We start from the raw sequence: 19,539 nt of genomic DNA on the forward strand, positions 1-19,539 counted from the left end.
CCCTCTGTGTGTAATCACTCACTACATTCATGTAGTTATAAAGTTCCTGAATAAATAGATTTTTCAATAATATTCAGACTTTTTTTGGGACTGCACTAAACTTTTGTAACATTATAAAATTAGAGCTAATCGCCATAAACAAGCGCTGGAGCCTTATTTAGCTAAAAAAGAAACATTTCCTAAGTCATAAGCTACTTTGAGAACTATCCCTAAAAAAACAAAGAACTTAACTTTCTGGTATGCATCATGCAAGTTGTTTACTTTGGTGACGCCAAAATGGGCGTTCCGTGACTCGGTCGCTAACTCACAGAGCAGCTACGGAAGCCGTTGTGTTGCGCGAAAAGGCAGCCAGTGAGCTTCCTGAAAATGGCCAGCTGGGGAAAGTTCACCGCCGTCTTTAGGAATGTGGCCAGGAGCTCTCGGGTTTTAAAGAGTTCGACAACATTCCGTGCAGTTGGTTCCGGTGTTTTGGGCTCTGTCGTTGGAACCGGGGGTCTCTGTTATTACTACTATCACCAGCCTAACGTCAGGACTTTACCCTTCACTGTTCTTGCAGAGGAAGAAAAAGTGAGTACACACCCCGTGGAGATTTATTTTTTATTGAAGATCTTTCGCCTCTTTATTCGTTTTCCGGTCTGAACAATTACCGCAAACTGCGAAAAAGAAGTAGACATAACTTTTTAAGAAGGCGTAAACACTAACGTATGTTACCTGGCGCCCTCTAGTGGCGCATACAGGGCGTTTAGTACATAGAGAGTAAAAAAAAAAAGTCTTCATTTGTAGAGTTTATGGGCAGAATATCAGTGTAAGTTTGAAATGGAACATACTTTGGTAAAAGTTTATCTTAAATTTACTCATAGCTAGATGTTCCTTTATCGTTTAGGTAAAAACCGTGTGCCTGGTTGGTGCCACAGAGGAAATGTTTAGTGTTTAGATCAGTATGACAGAAATTTTCAGATCATTTTTGCCCCTTTGTACAGTTGCAGGAACCTGCAGCTCCTCAGCTGTCAGCCAGAAAGATCCGTTTCATCCAGTTTGCCTCCGTGATGTACGATATGGAGCCCTACATGACCCCGAGGGACTTCCTGTTCTCTGTCATGCTGGAACAAGTAGATCGTAAGCAGCACACACACACACACACACACACACACACACCTTGTAATATCCCTGCTCCCTATGTGCTCGCAAACAGCACTTCAAATCACTTAACCTGAGTAACAACAATCCTACCCTATTTAAATGATTGTCCTGTTTGCTCCAGTAAATAACATAAGAGTTACGTTCAGTTTTCTCCTCAATCCAAAACTCTGTTTAATCTGTTTGAATCTCTTTCAGGATAATTACTCTTTCAAAATGTAGTTTGCTGTTAGCGTTTCAAAAACAAACCGCATGTAATTGGAGAGCAGATGGGATTTCCACGCTGACAAATAAATTAGCTTCATAATCAGTGATCATAAATATTGTGTTACCATTGTTCAACTTGGATAAAAAAATAAAAAATAAAATTATTCTTAATCTATAGAGTATTATCGCATTATCATGTGTGTTTTCACACAACATTCTAATGATTATTTTAGCTATCTACTAATCTATCAATTATTCTGACGATTAATCTATTAATTGGATTTTTTTTTAATTAAACATTCTGCACAACTTTCATTTGCCCACTTTAGCCTTTTTACACGAAATTAGAAATATGCTAAAAGATGAAAAGCAGATCATAACATTTCTTTTTTAAAATAAGAAAATAAACATCATTTGTAGCAAAAGATGCACCTGTAGTGAAAGAAACACTTCTAACAGCAACATGTGAAAAGCAATTTTTTATTTTTTATTTTTTATTTTTTTGCTTAGCATCAATGCTCTGTTTGGTCTTTTTTTCTTTTTTAGGAAAGCTCCAAAAGAGAATCTTAACAACTCAGGTATGTTTACAGCTTCACTGTGTGAAAACTGTACATGCAGGGCACAGTGCCGGGGGTTTTGTGGTGACGGTATCTGTTTCCTGCTGCGCTCTTGGCAGGACGTGAACAAGATGTTGGCGGCTGCCGCTAAAGCTCGTCCCGGCAGCGATCTGTTCAGAAACCTAGGAGACAACGGTGAGCTCTCCGGCCGTCTGCCGCCTATCTGAATGTTTCTGCTGTGTGAGCCTGAGCTGTTCATATCCCCATTTCTATGGTGATGTTCACTTTCTTTTTTTTTCTGTCGGCTAGATTCTGTTTGACTAAAGGCTGTAAAGTGTATTTGTGTGTGTACCTTGCAGGTTTAATATCCTACACAGAGTATCTCTTCCTGCTGACCATCTTGACCAGTAAGTTGACTTTGCTGTGTTCATGATCTTGTGGTTTTATTTGAAGCTGGACAATCTCTCAGCAGCTTTGCTTCCATTGACCTTATAATTGTGCATATTGGACTTTGGGGACATAAATTATCTAATGGGAACACTCCAGTTAAAAATAATAATATTGTTTTTGCTAAAAAATGTTTTACACTTTGGATGAGGTGGTTTTCTCGACAGTATCAAAATTTATTTACTGTATTTCGCAAACCTGCTATTGAAACACATTTTTTTGCATCACATGAAATACAACGGGTCTACTGAGGGTCAGTAGACCCTCTGTCCTGTTGACAGAGTTTCAGAAAGAACAATAGTTTTTAAAGAGACAGAGGGACAATTTCAAACATTAAATTACAAAGTCACATTTCTTTAAAGTCATATTTGATATCTGTAGCATTTTTATAACAACTGAAGTTAGTCAAATAATGTCAATTTTCATCTGGAAAATAAAAATAAAAAACTCAGAAATTTTGAGATCGATCTCAGACATTTTCTAGAAAGAAATTTGGAAATGTCTGAGTTTCAAAAATCCAAAGTTTTTTTCCTAGAAAATATATCTTAAAATTTCCAAGTTTTCTCCAGCAAATTTTCTGACTTTTCATACTCTGAACTTTCCAGGTTTTTTCTATAAAATTTCTGAGCATCATTTCAAAATTTGTAATTTTTTTTCTGGCAAATCTTTTTTACATTTGGAGCTCAGAAATTTTTTTTTTTTTTTTTTTTCTTCAGAGGAACTTTACTCCTCTCTATTTTCCATCCACAGTGGACCCGATATGCTGTCGTAGGTAATAAATTCCTGAACGAGATGACTGTCTCTCTTGCAGAGCCGCGGACCGGGTTTCACATAGCTTTCCAAATGCTTGACGTGGACGGCAACGAGCAAGTGGACAAAAAAGAGTTTCTTACGGTAAGACTTTGCTTGGATAAAGAAAAGATCAAACATACGACTTCTTTTTTTTTTAGACGGCGAACTCTGTAATCACTTTACGTAACAATATCAGTATTTCAATATTTCAAATCTTTGTGTGCTCTCAAATGTGAAAATGTTGCCTCTTTAATGCTGCCGAGATCTCTGCCGAGGCTGCCGCAGCTGTAAGTATGAGCCGGGCTCCATGTGAAGGTGAGGCAGAGCTGCATTCCTGTCGCTCGACTGCCCTTCATCTGCCTTGTGTTTGACGCAGAAAGCTTTTCGGTTTTATTTGTTTGAAGCCACCTGACGTGTTTTTGGTTCCAAGCAGACTTCTCTCCCGTCTGCTGCTCAGCTTAGGCCTCAGCTACCTTTTGTCTCGTTGGAAGGCATGTTGGCCTGTGTTGCAACCCGTGTTTCATGTTCCGACGTGGCGCAGAAAGAACAAAACATCCAGCAAGAAGCAGCAGTGCATGGATTTTGACGTCGGTCTGCTTTGACCGCTACTTTTTGCTTTTGCTTTGACTTTTTTTTTTTTTTTAGTTAAATGCAGCGAATCTGTGTTTTGTTGATTCTGAGAGTGGAAAGAAGGATGTAGAGCTCATATTAGCTCCCTGAGGAGAGGGAGAAATCTAGTGCCTTACAAAAGCATTCTCATTCCATGAACTTTTTCACAATGTGGGTCTATAATACGACTATAAGTTTCAATATATTTTAGGGGGGGGTTTGCGATAGATTTTCTAAGTTGGAATTAGAAAATAAATTTGCTCAATAGAAACACGCTCATTTAAAGAAAAACAAACTAATGTTTTTCCCAAAAAAAAGTGTTTTTTGAGCTGTTTTAAAATTAGTGCCTTTGGCAAAACTGAGATGGAAACTGTTTCCCGTCACACAGCTCGTAGTGCGATTGCTACCGCTGGCAAAAAGATGAAGACGACAACTGAGAATAGTTGGAGGATGACAGCATTTATTAAGGACTCACCGCGTGAACAAACGTATTCACGTTTGTGATTTTTAATTGCGTTTCTCATTTAATGGAAACACCGCAATTGCGAAATTGTGTTTTCTTTTTGACTCAAGTGGACTATCGACAAAGTTTTTGCGCACATTTGTAATAGAAACACTGCTAATGTGGCATTTAACTCTGAAGTGGAAGAAAAACGACGCATGTTTTCAACATAGAGTCACAGTTCAAGAAACCTGAAGGAGGGAAATTTCGGTTAGAAACTTCATAATCCATTCTGTTTATGGTTCTGTGTGTGGTTTTTATTTGCTTTTTACTTATTGTTTTTGCTTGTGTTTTATTTTGGATATTCAACATAATTTCCAGTTCCAGTGTTACGTGTTCCTAAATAAAGTAAATGTTATTGGTATTTGAGAGAGCAAACTTGTATTATTATGCCAGTATCGATGTAACACATTGACGTTTGTGGCTTCTGTGTGGCAAAAGTGTTAAAATTCGGAGGGGTGTGAATACTTTTGCGAGAAAGTCTTGCTAGAGAGATTTAGCAAGTACAAAATTCTGTGTTCAGTGAATGTTGATAATGAGCTGGATGAAATGTGAGTGTGTGTGAACACATGAAGTTTCTATGGTTTCAAGGTCATGAAAAAACTGAATTGAATTGAATGAATGAAAAGACAATGTTTTCATTTTCTGCCAAAGCTCAAGAACATCATCGGCAAAAGTAAACTGAAACCTCAGAAGGACGTGGCAGAGGTGTGTGTGCACATCTTATTAGTTTTTTTTTTGTGCATCGTTATCGGTTTCTATAGTAACAGGATAATTCATGGGTGGTTCCAGAAAGCGTCAGAGGAAGGGGCGGCTGTAAACACGTCACTTCAGGCGTACTTCTTTGGAAAGAGAGGAGACAACAAGCTGAAGTACCAGGAGTTCCACAGGTAGGAGAACCAGGATCTCGTCAAGTCACCTGACATTTTGGATGGAGATGGTGGTGGCACAAAACTCCTTGCAGTTATTTCTAAAGTTGCGCCACAAAGTAAGTGATCTTGATTTCAAAAACTCACAAAACAATGGCAAAATCCCAGAGGGACGGTTTCTTGATTACATGAAGATCACTAGAAAATCTAGTGATCTTCATGTTGGTTGGTTGTTTGTTTTTTTTTTCACTATCACCAGCTCTATTCCTCTTACAAATCTAAAAATCCTTAACTTGCATAGCAGAACTCGCTGCATGTTTGGAGCTACGGTACGGTTCCCCTCCAGTTGGGCCTCGGGGTCTCGGCCCGTCGCAGCTCCTGTTAACGATCTCTGTTGTTCAGATTCATGGAGGACCTGCAGGCTGAGGTCCAGGAGATGGAGTTCCTGCAGTTCTCCAGAGGCATGGGCACCATGAGAAGGGAAGACTTTGCCGAGTGGCTGCTGCACTACACCAACGAAGAAGACAACGAGGTCTATTGGGAGAACATGAGGAGGAAGATCCCTGCCGGTCAGGTACGGAAACTTGTTCCTCCGTCAGGACGAGACTCGCGTGGATCAACAGTCAACAGGCACGTTTCCCCTTCCAGAGCATCACGTTCGAGGAGTTCAAAGCCTTCTGCCTGTTCACCAACAACCTGGAGGACTTCGCCTTCTCAATGAAGATGGTCACCGAGGCCAACCGTCCTGTGGGGATGGGTAAGGCCTCGCCGTTGGGTTGAGATGAGCAGGTGCGTCTGCTAAACGGTTCATCCAGCACATGAGAGCGTCCTCCTCGTTCTTTTGATACAGCCCAGTTTAAGCGAGCCGTGAAGATCGCCACGGGCCACGAGCTGTCGGAGAACGTTCTGGACACGGTGTTCAAACTCTTCGACATTGACGGAGACAACTGCCTGAGTCACAAGGAGTTCATGGGAGTAATGACGGACAGAGTGCTGCGGGGACTGAAGGTGAACTTCCACTTTCATTTCCATTTTTATTATACTACGTAGCTTTTTATCGGCGGTTCTGATTAGTGCGGTTTTCTGGTAGATCAACCAAACTTTAAAAAACCTCACCTTTTTTTCTGTAAAAGTCACTAAGTTAGCACCGTTGGATTCACTATTGGTAACCACACATGTCAAATCCTGCCAAGGTTATTCCACCAGAATACAGCCTCATAACGATCAATTTAACATTTTTATCCTCCCTCTTTGATAAGGAATTGATACAAACCTGTTAGTTCTCTGCCAGGTGTAGCATTTTGCATCTTGTACAGAAATATCACCACAACTTTATGTTCTACTGAGTCGGTTGGTTGCACTTGATTCTATTCATTGATATGATGGGTTACATGACTGAATATAAATACATCCCACACTTTTCAGATTTTTTCCCCTCACTTCACATCTATACACTATTTTGTGTGCGTCTGTCACCCAGTAAAATGAGGAATTCCATTATATTTGAGTTAACTGGTGATGTTTGATGCTTTATTATTTTGCTCTTGGATATTTGTGAAGTTTCTTGCTGTTAGAGGAATTACAAATAGGACTTTGACTGGAATGATGCCATTGTGAAACTGTGCCATAATCCAAATGAAATGTTTTTTGTATGTCTGCAACTTTTATGGTTTAAATGGTATTGGATTTTTATTCCAGGATATATCGGTACAGAATAATTAAAAATAAGTAGTTGAGAGGCTACACATTCAGCTTCACCTCCTCCCTCTGGCTCACGGTGAACTCTTGTCTCCTGACTGCAGGTGCAGCAACAGACCGGCATCTCTGGCTACTGGAAGTGTGTGAAGAGAGAGACCCTGAAAGGGGCCAAGGAGGCCCTGGGAGACGCCGGCTGCCCCATCTGACATGTTTACACGTCCACCACTGCATACGGTTATGCTTTATATTACTGAACAAATGGTGTGAGTGAGATTCTACATCTATGCACATAAAAATATAGGATAATACCACTGCCTTATCTGAATCTATGGAAGCTCATTTCTGTCATGAAATAGAAAAAAAATAAAAGCCCAAGAATAAAAAATCAATGACAAGAAGTCAGTTTTGACTTTCAAATTCATAATTATGAGGTATATAAACACAATTCTGAGTAGAGCAAGCCTCTGTAGAGAAACAGCATGACTAACGATATCATAATCTGAACGTCTTATTTTGAAAGTTGAAATTCTAACTTTGACTCAATTATGAAGTTGAAAGTCAAAATTCTGACTTCTCTTGACTTCCTGTTGGGCTTTTATATTTCTTTCACGGCAGGAATGAGTTTCCGTACAAAATGCATTCACACTCCAGCTAAGTGTAGGGTTTTGTCATTTACAAGCATTTTACATAGGAACTAGCTGATAATTTTTGCATCCAGGATACATACATATATATATTTGTACTTAATCAGGTTTAAAGTTTCCAATCACTTTGTTTTCCTTGTAACTCAGAATGTATTAAACACGGCTGAAATGTCTATATTTGAACTGAGTGCATGTTTACAGTGCCACTAGGAGCTTTTTAATGTCTGGTGTGGAGATTTTCATGTTTATTGTCAACATTTAAATAAAAGTTTCCCCACAAATCCACCTGGAGTCTTAATCCTTTGAAATCAGCAGCAAAGGAGTAAAGCAGCTGTGACTATTTAGTCCTTTATTGTAGAATTGACCTGTTCAGATCACATAAGTGTGGGTTAACCATTCGATGTGATGCTAATTATCTTACCATACATAGAATTCAAAAAGTAAATAAACAAAACAAGCATACATCTGTGATAGATGGACTAATTAGTGACTGATGCCAAAGGTTATCAGTGAATACAGCATACACAGCTACAATAAAATTACACTGAGCATGAAGCCATCTTTGGTCTTCTTATCACTATAAACAAATACATAGAAATTTGTATTGTATCAAAAATAGAAATTACATAGCCATATTGAAAGGAAGTTCACATTTGAAACATACAACAGAAGAATACCTACGAGACATAATGTGGGATTACATTTTGGGTTTTTTTGCACTCCTTGGCTTTAAGGACCAAATGGGGTTTTGTGTTCAACATTCGATTTTTTTTTCTCTCTCTAAAGAAGTGCATTACTTTAGCCAAGTCAATCAATAACGCTGTCCTGCATCGGCTTAATACACAATGCAACATTTAGAACAAACCAAGAAGGGGAAAAAAAAAAACTGAAAAAAACAAAACAAAACAAAAAAACACAAATCAGATTGTCAGACATATGTGTGTGCTTTCTGTCCTGGGCTGTTTGAGCCACATGGAGCGAGGAAGAACGGCTGATCTTAGCCTCCGCCTCTTCCTCACTTGTGACTTTTCTTGTCTTTGCTAACTGATCCCGGTGTAGTTTGTCCTCCTGGAGCTTTGGACTTTCTCTGCTTATGGAGGCACGCTTGATGAAATGCAGCCGAAGTGGACCTCTGCTTGAGATAAAAAGGGAAGTGCTTTCAAAGTGTTTGATCCCCTGGAGAGAAAAGAAGAACAGATGGAAAACTTAAAATGAAGAAAACAAAACAGGCTGTCTAGTTTCACACAGGTTGGTTTCAGTAGAGGCAGAGTTCTCCATGCTGCTATTGTACGAATACTTCATTTCACTATGAATTCCTGGCAGCCATTCTTATGATGAAACAAAGATAAATGAAAGCCAGCATAGATAGAGACAGCGGAAGAAGAAAGGTTATAGACAGATGAAGGAATGTATGGACAAATTTTTATGTTTTTGGTTTTCAACGTGTGGAGCTCTGTATTGTCCGAATGTGAAGGGGAGGCCCAACAGACTGACTTACACAAGTGGCGCGTTACAGCTTTTGCCATGACGCTCCACTTGATACATAAATATAAAACTTTTAGAATTTTTTCAAATGTAATGGACACAGAGAGGAAAAAGAAAAACGAGACGAAATGGTGGAAGTGGGAAGGTTTTAAAAGGAGATTGGAGTAGAGGAGAGAAACGAGTAAATTAAAAGTCAACAAGTCTGCCTCTAAACCTGCAAAAGGAGAAAAACAAAAACAAGAGAAACCACAACAACTAATAATTTGGTTTTTATTACGCATGCACACTATAAAGGCACTAATATTGATATCAGTCAATATTTGACTTTTTTTTTTTTTGACATATTGGTATCGATCAGATAAGTAAAAGTGAGCTGAAACTGACAGCTGACATTTCCATGTTTTTTTCTTGAGGGTGAGTGGATAATGTGACAATGATGCAGGATGTGGGTAGTTTAACTGAAGCAGTGAAGGCAGTAGACAAAGGTATTGATAGAATATTTAAATGATTGGACAAGAAACATCAGTAAATTAAAATGAACTCAATTTACATTCCAATTAATATTTTTTGAAGGGAATTTTGTTTACACTTTATAATCCATTTTGTTTATGGTTTTGTGTGCTTCTCATTTCTGTTTTATTTATTGTTTTTGTGTACAATATCTTCCAGTTCTAGTGTTACATGTTTTTTTTTATAGTTAAAAGTTATTGGTTTTTGTCTGGGCAAATTTGCATTATTATGTCATCAGTATATTTCTCGTCAATAATAATAAAACAATAATATCTCTTATCGGAATAATTACAGGGGCAATTTACCATCCAGCTAAATTTGCTATAGTGGCACATCTAACCCTGAATAAATGATCAAAGTAAAAACTAGTCATGAACCATCTTTATATTTGAATGGATGCATATTTCTCCAAGTGTCCAAACAAATCAGTGATACAATTTTAATTTGTGATGCTTAAAATCAAAACTAAATGCCACTAAAATCAATTAATTCATTGGTTCAAGCCATTTTTTTTTTTTAACGATTCCAGAAGTAAAAACTGGCGAAAGAGAATCCCATATCATTTATTTATTTATATTATTTATTTCCAGATAGCCGCTCTGTCTTTAAAGATGGAGCGACTGTTCAGCCGCTGGACTGCATGAGGCGCTTAGAAAGCCGTTTTCCACCTGGTCTTTGAATGCACCACAGCAAAGCTCTTCAGGATGTTCTCAATGCAGAAGTTTACACAAAGTCAGGAAGAGACGGCGGTATTCCTGATATCGGGATGCTGTTCAAAAATGGAAAAAAAAAAAAAAAAAAACTTCCAATGAAACAATCAGGGAAAAAAAAAAAATCAGTGCTGAAAGAAAACAGTCTTCCTCTACAACGCCATCTACTGGAATGTATTTTAATTTTTAAAACTGGAAAAATTTAAAATACTTAGTCTTTTTTTGACTAAATGTTTGGGCCATTTATATGTTCTGATAAATGCTCTGTTCAAAATTGTCAGAGTGTGAAATGTCTCATTTCAATATAATTCTCGTAATGACGAACAGTTTATTACTTTCAACTATTTTATTTTTGCATGTGTAATTATATGTTAAGCATTATCATTTATAGTAATAAATGTATAAATGATTTATCAATGTCATGATAAATTATTATTGATGTTTGAAGCCCCAAAACTGTCTATATTGTAAGGATTGTTAGTTTTACTACTTTCTCCATTTGTTCAATGAGTGTGTCAATAAATAATACATTAGAAAATATGATTAAAAGCGGTTACTGTGTGCAGTCGAGTACTTCAAATCACCCTTTTATGACGCTCTTGTCCAAAGAAAGCATATTACAAATGAATATGTTTTTCAAGAGCAGGATGCGAGTTTGTGTTGCTATGCAGGTTTTGTCACAGAGCAAACATGAACACTTTTTTATGTTTTGTTTTAAAGTTAAAAGCAAAAAAACCAACCATGTTTGCTGTTTATATTAGTATAATTCAAGGCAATGTGTTTTTTGTGTTTTAATGTGAAATAAAAAATTTTTTTCCTTGAATATGAACCGTATAATTCAGAGGGTCCACCAGACCCTGGAGCGGTGGCTGTGAAACCAAAATATGAACAACTTACAAGGGTTAAACCTTCCTGAATGTGAAAACTTGGGAAACTGAGAATATCTAGACATGTTTGGTTTGACACCACAAAGCATTTTCTTTCAAGCTTCTGCTCACAGTCTTTGATATTGGCTTCATGGGCATTTTCCCAGGGTGGCATCAGAAATGGGGGCGTGGGACCCAAAAACTAGAACATAAAATATATCTCATTAGGCCTGTCGCGATAAACGATAAATCAATTAATCGCACGATAAATAAAACCTATCGAGCTCATTTTAATTATCGGCTTTATTGTCTCTTCCTGCCGTTTTTTCTTTCTGTTGAGGACACTGAATGAAAAAGGCTCAACTCCACTGACCCTCCCTTCCTATTTCCTTAGTGTAATGCCCACCGCACATTACAAGAGTTGTCGGCCCATTTTCAAACCCTGAGACACCACCATTAGCCGACAGAAATCCTAGGTATAACGGTTCGATCGGGTTCGTTGTGCCGTGTGGTGTCCAGCCACATGGGCACAAAATAATGGCTACAAGTCCAGTTAATTAATTTTAATATCAGGCGTTAATCAATGCTTTACTAGAATCTACCTGTGACGCATGTGGCTAGAGTCAGCGTAAAGTCCTGACTGAATGAAAATCAATATAACTTATTTATGTCACGTTAACGAAGAACAGCTGAAAACCTACCAGGTTTATCAACTGAGGTAGTAATTTGGCTCCAACTCCTCCCCTTGTCATTTCTATATTCTTTGCACAAAAATCTTAAATCGGCTAACGATCTAAGATTATCTTAAGGGAAAAATAGGGGCAAAAAAATCGTGCAGTGTGAACTACTGCATTAGGTTGTCGGATGTGCCCGTCTTTATTTAGATCTAGTGATTACTGAAGGGAAATATAGTATACAGACTATTATCTGCAGTCTTTTGGTTGAATGCAGTATTTATTTCCACTTTGGCTTCATGTTTAGTTTTTATTAAAGTATGTTTTTTGTTAATGGAGACTGAGAATATATTTTATTTTTGTTTTTGGTTGTCAGTTCCAGTGTTATGTGTTCTTTTCAAAATAAAGTGCATCTATCTTTGGCAGGAAATCGCATGCATTATTACGTCATTTCCATTAAATCAGTGTCAAAAGGTCTTGAAACAATATTATAGTTTATCACAATAATTTTTTAGACAATCACTCAGCAAAATTTGTTATTGTGACAGGCCTATCTCATCTGTCAGTTTTCCCCATAATGTGTTTGCTACTACTTGTATTCATGTGTAGTGGAGTAAGTTTCCTTTAGTTGCTGTTGATTACTGAGAGAATACATAGCCTATTTCCTGCTGTGATATAATTTCTTGTATTTTAATTGATTGGAATGCAGCAGAAGGAGGCGGATGCCCAGGGCGCCATTCCTGCGGCCTCTCCACAACAGCTTGCACATTTATTTTTCAAGCTTACAAAGTTAAGCATAGTAATAAATCGTGATTAATCACCACTCTAAAGTATGATTAATCTGATTAAATTTAATTGACAGCACTGATATTTTTAAATAATAACCATAAAGTCATAATTTTTGCATTTCAGGCTAAAACAAAATCTAATTAGGTATGTTATATTTCATTTTTACTTTTTGTCTAAATATCTAAGCTTCCCATCCCTAACTGGCTTCAACCTCATAACTTAGTGGTTTGAGACCAGACTGATGTGACACAGGGTTCCCTGTCCATCTTACCATTCACCATGACAGGTCGGAGACGTCGGGAGGTCAGCAAGGGGTCACTCCTCCTTCTTTACAGTCACGTCTCCATCTCCGGCCAGGATGGTGGAGATCTCGCCCTGCATGAAGGCCCAAGGCACGTTGGATCCGGCCAGGGGGCAGCGCTCCCCGCTCGGGCAGTACACCTCCCCTCCCTGGCCCTGGCTGCGGATGAACGCTCGGGTGCAGGGGAAGCAGAACTTGTGGTGTGGGACGGAGGGACACTGGACAAAGTGTGTGTCCTCCAGGCGCTCTCTGCAGAGCGTGCAGCAGAGCAGGGTGCCCTGCGTGCTGCTCGTGCTCTCCCCGGTGTTGGCGTTGCCGCTTGGCCCCACCGAGCTCATGCCCTGGCCCATGGCTGCCTGGGAGGCCGAGGTGGAGGCGGTGGACGGGCTGCTGCTGGTGGAGCGACCGGCTGCCGAGGAGTGGGCTGTGGACATGCCTGGGCTGTCTCTGGGCATCTGGCTGGAGCTTAGGCTGTCTGTGACGCCCATCAGGGCCGAGATGGGCGACGGCTGGCTGTGGAGGCGCGGCGGCCCTTCTTGAGGGGCCGCCATGCCGGGCAGAGGCTCCGTGTAGGCACTCCGGACCCAGGACTCCCTGGCCGAGTGGTCGGGTCTCCCGTCGCTCTCTCCGTTTTCCGAGCCGGGAGAAGCTTTGCGGCGTCTGGTCGTGCTCTTCGCTGGACCCGGGCGGCCTGTCGCTGCCAACGACAGCACCGGGTCTGGCTGGGGCAGGACCTCTGGGATGGGCGGCTCCTTGAACATCCTCACGCTGTCGTTCAGGAGCTCGGACAGCCCACGCCAGTCCCCGGTACCCTGCCGCTTCTCGTACTCCACGTATCGCAGGCCGGAATTCACAGCTTTGCCTGCATCTTTCGCTGAATCCCGGAACATCTGCCGGACCAGGTCCGGGATCCCTGAGAAGATGATCCCGGAGCCCACGGGATACTCAACGAAGACCTTCAGCTCAAACTCTGGAGTTGTGCTGGCGTCGAAAGCCAGGACGCGGCCCTGGAGGTTGTGGTCTTTCCTGAAGCGGACGTTGAAGGGGATGGAATTGCTCAGGGCCACCAGCACGTCTCGCACCACTTTGGGTCGGTTCGGCCAGCCTTCCACCCGGTTTCTAGCCACTTCGTTCAGTTCGGCCATCACCTCATTGTTCCTCCACACTGCTGGATCTATACCCACAAGGGCAGAGGTGCTGGCGCCCACCCCCAGAGACACCGCCTGCCTTCTGACACCCTCACTCATGATGGGCCCGGCTGAGACTGCGATGGGTGTGCTGGCAGTTCGGGAGCCCGATAACGGGGCTAAAAGCCCGTGAGGAGCCGCCACCAACCCCTGAGCTATCAAGGCGTGAGAGATGGTGCTGTGGAGCCCGGGCACCGCACCGGTCACAACCCGGCGGGTGTTCGGGCTCTGGCGGCTTCCCTCCGATAAAGCCACGTCCTCAGCTCGGTGCAAGCCGTTAGGGAGCCGGGAAGACACCCCATATTCTCCCCTCCCCCTGTCTACGCGCTCACTATGCTGCCGCCCCGTTTCGACGGTCCCCACTGAGCCGGGTTTGCTCTGCTGGGGTCCGGGAGACCTGCCGTCTAACACCCCGTGCGTGCTCTTCAGCTGCCGCGCCGTTTCGATCAGGAGCTCAATCCGGTCCGCGCCGTCGTAGTTGACACATCCCCGGCACACCGCTTCGCTGAACTCCCACAGCATGGCCCACGGCATCTTGGGCAGATCGCAGAGGTAGCACCACTGCCGTCTGGAGGAAGGCTGCGAGGCGGAGGACATGTTGTTTACAGGCCCGACACTAAACTTTCTTCCCTCGGAGGCCTACACGATAGTCTGCGGTTCTCTGCTAATTCTCAGGCTTGGGACACCGAGGACCACATGCCACGTTTTACCCGACGAAAATACAACACAAATTAAGCTCGGAAGGCGGTTTTTGGCGACAATACTTAACGTTAGCGACGTCTTCTTTTTCGGTTTGTTCGTGTCGGTCTGTGTGGAAGGAAGTAAAATGTTACGAGACACCGGAAACACCTACGCGCATGGAGCGCGAAGCATTTTGGGAAGTGGTGTTTTTAGAGCGAAGCCACGGCTTCGCTGAACTCGTTGGTAGAAAAATTGAGAATATTCGCAACACGAAGATGAAAAAAGAACTTTTGTCACTTTAATTTTTTACATGATTAAATAGTCATTATTGTCTACGGGCTCCGGTGGCCACGACTTGTTATAATTAAGTTGTTCTCACGAAATAAGTCGTGGCCACAATATATAATAAGATGGGACTCGTACATAAATAAATGGAGGAAAACATATAAATACACAAAACCAACTTAAATTTCTAAAAAATAAAATAAAATAAAAAAAATACTAAAACCATTGCTATTGACTAAACCGTTGCGCAATGTCAGAAATTTTTTGATTCTTGAGAATAGGGGCAAAACTACGGAAGCGCATTGCTATCACGCAGGAAAAAAAAAATTCGAGTGCTATCACGTTATAACGTGATACGTATCTTGTTAAAACGTGATACATATCACGTTATAACGTGATACTATCTTGTTAAAACGTGATACATATCTTGTTAAAACGTGATAGTTATCTTGTTAAAACGTGATATGTATCTTGTTAAAACGTGATAAGTATCTTGTTAAAACGTGATACGTATCTTGTTAAAACGTGATATGTATCTTGTTATAACGTGATACTATCTTGTTAAAACGTGATACATATCTTGTTAAAACGTGATATGTATCTTGTTAAAACGTGATATGTATCTTGTTAAAACGTGATACGTATCTTGTATAAACGTGATAATTTTATGTCCAGGAAGTGGCGATATTATGCTAGGCTTTTACAGTGGCTAACATGAATTGGTCAGATTTCCCTTCATGTTTGGTCTACACGGATATGGATGCTGTGGTTAAAACCATTAACAGCTACTCTGAGCAGGATCCTAAATAGAACGGGGCTGCACAGAAGGAAACGTCAATTCGGTTCTCTAGCTGTGGCGGCGTTCCTGACTGTCTGGATCGAAGCTGGAGTTGGCTTTCGATTGTAGCTTCTGATTCGGGAAATGGCTAAAGAGCGATTAGAACGGAGTCTCAGATGTATTTGCTGAACATTTTCTGTTCAGATTTATTTTTTTTAACAGTACACTTGCTGAACAACAGCAACAGCTGTTCGTAACCAAGCAACCGAAATCAACAGAAGGCTAGATAGTGGCAAAAGACAAAACTAGATCCTGTTAAGCATTCTTCAAAATAAAAGACTTCCTTTCAAGTTAAAATGCATCCCTGTAAACCACAACAGCCAAACAGAAAGGCAGGTGCTCTAGGACAAAAAAATGAAAGAAAACAGAAGGCTAAAATAATAGCAAATATTGTAAATGTGATAGTTCATTTATAATGCATTCCAGATACGAAAAGGTTTTTAAATCTCTCATGTTTGAAGTTTCACAATTCAGATAAAGGTTTCACAAATCACAAACTAGGTTTGAAATATTCTGCCATTGGCGTAGAATAATCTACTCCAGATTTGAAGTGTCGATGTATGTTTGTTTTTAAAGCATATCAGGTGATTTCTTAACACTTGCATATTAAATCTAATTCCATGATTAGTTACTTATTTACAGGGCTGCACAGTGGTGTAGTTGGTAGAGCTGATGCCTTGCAGCAAGAAGGTTCTGGGTTCGATTCCTGGCACGGGTCTTTCTGTATGGAGTTTGCATGTTCTCCCTGTGCATGCGTGGGTTTTCTTCGGGTACTCCGGTTTCCTCCCACAGTCCAAAAACATGACTGTCAGGTTAAATGGCCTCTCCAAATTGTCCGTAGGTGTGTGTGTGTGTTGTTGTGTATCTCTTTGTTGCCCCGCGACAGACTGGCGACCTGTCCAGGGTGTACCTCGTCTCTCGCCCAGAATGTCAGCTGGAGATAGGCACCAACACCCCTCCCGAGCCCACTAACGTACAAGGGTGTAAAGAAAATGGACGGAGTTACTTAATTACAGTCATATGTTAAGTATAATTTAAATGCTTATTATTATTTACTGAATGTAACTTGATTGTACATAATTACAAAAAGGTAATGTGAAAAATAATTAAATTCAAAGCTTTATTTATGATTTATTTTGACAAAAGGGAAGAGAGAGGAAGTCTTTTATTTTGAAGAATGCTTAACAGGATCTAATTTTTTGTCTTTTGCCACTATCTACCCTTCTGTTTATTTTGGTTGCTTGGTTACGAACAGCCGTTGCCGTTATGCACCTATTGTACTGTTCAATAAAAATGTTTTACAGAAAATGTTCAGCAAATACATCTGAGCCTCCGTTCTAATCGCTCTTTAGCCATTTCCCGAATCAGAAGCTACAATCGGAAGCCAACTTCAGCTCCGATCCAGACAGTCAGGAACGCCGCCACAGCTAGAGAACCAAACTGACGTTTCCTTCTGTGCAGCCCCGTTCTATTTAGGATCCTGCCCAGAGTAGCATTCTCTTAATGGTTTTAACCACAGTGCAAAGCAGCATCCATATCCATGTAGACCAAACATGAAGGGAAACCTGACCAATTCATGTCAGCCACTACACTAGCCTAGCATAATACCGCCACTTCCTGGACATAGAATTATCACGTTTTAACAAGATACGTATCACGTTTTAACAAGATAACTATCACGTTTTAACAAGATACGTATCACGTTTTAACAAGATACGTATCACGTTTTAACAAGATAACTATCACGTTTTAACAAGATACATAACACGTTTTAACAAGATACGTAACACGTTTTAACAAGATACTTATCACGTTTTAACAAGATACTTATCACGTTTTAACAAGATACATATCACGTTTTAACAAGATAACTATCACGTTTTAACAAGATAACTATCACGTTTTAACAAGATATGTATCACGTTTTAACAAGATAGTATCACGTTATAACGTGATATGTATCACGTTTTAACAAGATAGTATCACGTTTTAACGTGATATGTATCACGTTTTAACAAGATACGTATCACGTTATAACGTGATAGCGCTTGAATTTTTTTTTTCTTGCGTGATAGCAATGCGCTTCCGTACAAAACAGGTCCTTTTTGTCAACACCTTCAGAAATGAAAAGAATGTAAAAAAATCAGGCATTATTGGGGGGCACCAGAACTTCTGAGGACCCCATGACCTCTTCCTTTCTCTTCCTTTCCTAAGAGTTAAGTTCTAAGAGGGCTAGTTAGCTCTGGTTAGCTTAAGTTATTCTTTAGTTTTTTTCTTCTTTTTATTCCTAAGTTGTTTGTCACAACCATGATGTGTCAACATCATAACTGACAATTTACAAAACTTTGATGAAATTTTGTTAAATAAAAGCTTAATTTTGTTAAAATGTAAAGGGTGTCATGGACCTGATGAGCTACAATATGGCCTCCTTCCGAATAACATTATATAAATTGAGGTAGTTTGGCTTTTTGTCAACTCCGTCAGATGTCGACTCCATCAGAGTTTTTCTGACTATTTCAGTGAAATTGTTGTCAAATCTCACTTAAATGTGCAATTTTAATGTACACTGCTCAAAAAAATAAAGGGAACACTTTAACATTTAAGTGAACACTGTAGTGTTCCCTTTATTTTTTGAGCAGTATATTTTACATAAATTGCATTACTTCACATGTACCAAGTTTTTCATTTTACTCACTAGTTTGTCATCACCTTCAGTTCTGTGTCAACTCCATCATGAAGTGTCAACTCCATCAGATGGATTTTTTGTTGTTTTTGGTTTTAAATAACATTTATTTTGTTTCATGAGAAGAATTTGTCTGTAAAATGAGTAAAAATATCACTAATAGGGTCATTAAAAACAATTTTATATTTATTTTTGTCAAATGGTGATGACAACATTCTAGGTCAGGTCGATTAAAAATTTCATTTTAAAAAAAAATGTTGCAACTAGGAGCCTGTACCTTAGCATCTTTACATTTCCAAAACATTATTTGTCATATTTGCATACATAAGGTTGAGAAATAACAAAAAAAATTTATGGGAAAATTAAAACCCATTTTGTCCCTATTCTCAAGAATCACTATCCATTTTCTTACACCTTTGTCTCTTATTGGGGACGGTCGGGTTGCTAGTGCCTATCTCGAGCTAACGTTCTGGGCGAGAGGCAGGGTCACCCTGGAAAGGTCGCAAGTCTGTCGCAGGTCAACACAGAGACACACAGGACAAACAACCATGCACACACACATACACAGTCGCACCTAGAGAGAATTTTAGAGAGACCAATTAGCCTGACAATCATGATTTTGGACTGTGGAAGGAAGCCGGAGGACCTGGAGAGAATCCACGCATGCACAGGGAGAGCATACGAACTCCATGCAGAAAGACCCCGGGCGGGAATCGAACCCAGAACCTTCTTGCTGCAAGGCAACAGCTTGTGTGTGTGTGTGTGTGTGTGTGTGTGTGTGTGTGTGTGTGTGTGTGTGTGTGTGTGTGTGTGTGTGTGTGTGTGTGTGTGTGTGTCCGATTTTTTTTTGCCGGGGCCGTTCACACTGCAGGTAAATGCGACCTGTATGCGTTCTGCAGTGTGAACAGGCAAACTACCTGAAAGTGTTGTACACGGGCTGTATGCGTCTGCCAAGTTTGGTGAGTTTTTGAATATGATAAAGCCCCCAAAAAGCCAATACATTTGGCACAAGAATCATAACAATAATAAACAGCACGATTTCAATAGGCCTTCGCCAGCGCTTTGCTG

The 19,539-nt window shown here is 40.3% G+C and overlaps 2 protein-coding genes across 3 annotated transcripts; one reads left to right on the forward strand and one right to left on the reverse strand.

Moving 5' to 3' along the window:
* Window positions 1-290: 290 nt before the first annotated feature.
* On the forward strand, window positions 291-7,747 carry micu2 (mitochondrial calcium uptake 2). The gene is made up of 12 exons (XM_008428330.3): window positions 291-567; window positions 981-1,116; window positions 1,891-1,922; window positions 2,021-2,096; window positions 2,261-2,308; window positions 3,160-3,242; window positions 4,906-4,959; window positions 5,044-5,141; window positions 5,523-5,694; window positions 5,769-5,877; window positions 5,971-6,128; window positions 6,923-7,747. The coding sequence occupies exons 1-12, from the start codon at window positions 367-369 to the stop codon at window positions 7,022-7,024; spliced, it is 1,269 nt and encodes a 422-aa protein (XP_008426552.1). The 5' UTR covers window positions 291-366; the 3' UTR covers window positions 7,025-7,747.
* A 49-nt stretch (window positions 7,748-7,796) lies between these two features.
* On the reverse strand, window positions 7,797-14,833 carry LOC103476184 (interferon regulatory factor 2-binding protein 1-like). Of its 2 annotated transcripts, none has more exons than XM_008428327.3 (2): window positions 12,768-14,833; window positions 7,797-8,638 (listed from the first exon to the last, which is right to left on the reverse strand). In XM_008428327.3, the coding sequence occupies exon 1, from the start codon at window positions 14,579-14,581 to the stop codon at window positions 12,812-12,814; it is 1,770 nt and encodes a 589-aa protein (XP_008426549.1). In that variant the 5' UTR covers window positions 14,582-14,833; the 3' UTR covers window positions 7,797-8,638; window positions 12,768-12,811. The 2 variants fall into 2 exon arrangements, with proteins under 2 accessions (XP_008426549.1, XP_008426551.1); XM_008428329.3 differs by lacking the exon at window positions 7,797-8,638 and adding an exon at window positions 10,002-10,226.
* Between the last annotated feature and the right edge of the window lie 4,706 nt (window positions 14,834-19,539).

This window comes from Poecilia reticulata, chromosome 14, assembly GCF_904066995.2.
Source record: "Poecilia reticulata chromosome 14, P_reticulata-male-v2, whole genome shotgun sequence".
NCBI lineage: Eukaryota > Metazoa > Chordata > Actinopteri > Cyprinodontiformes > Poeciliidae > Poecilia > Poecilia reticulata.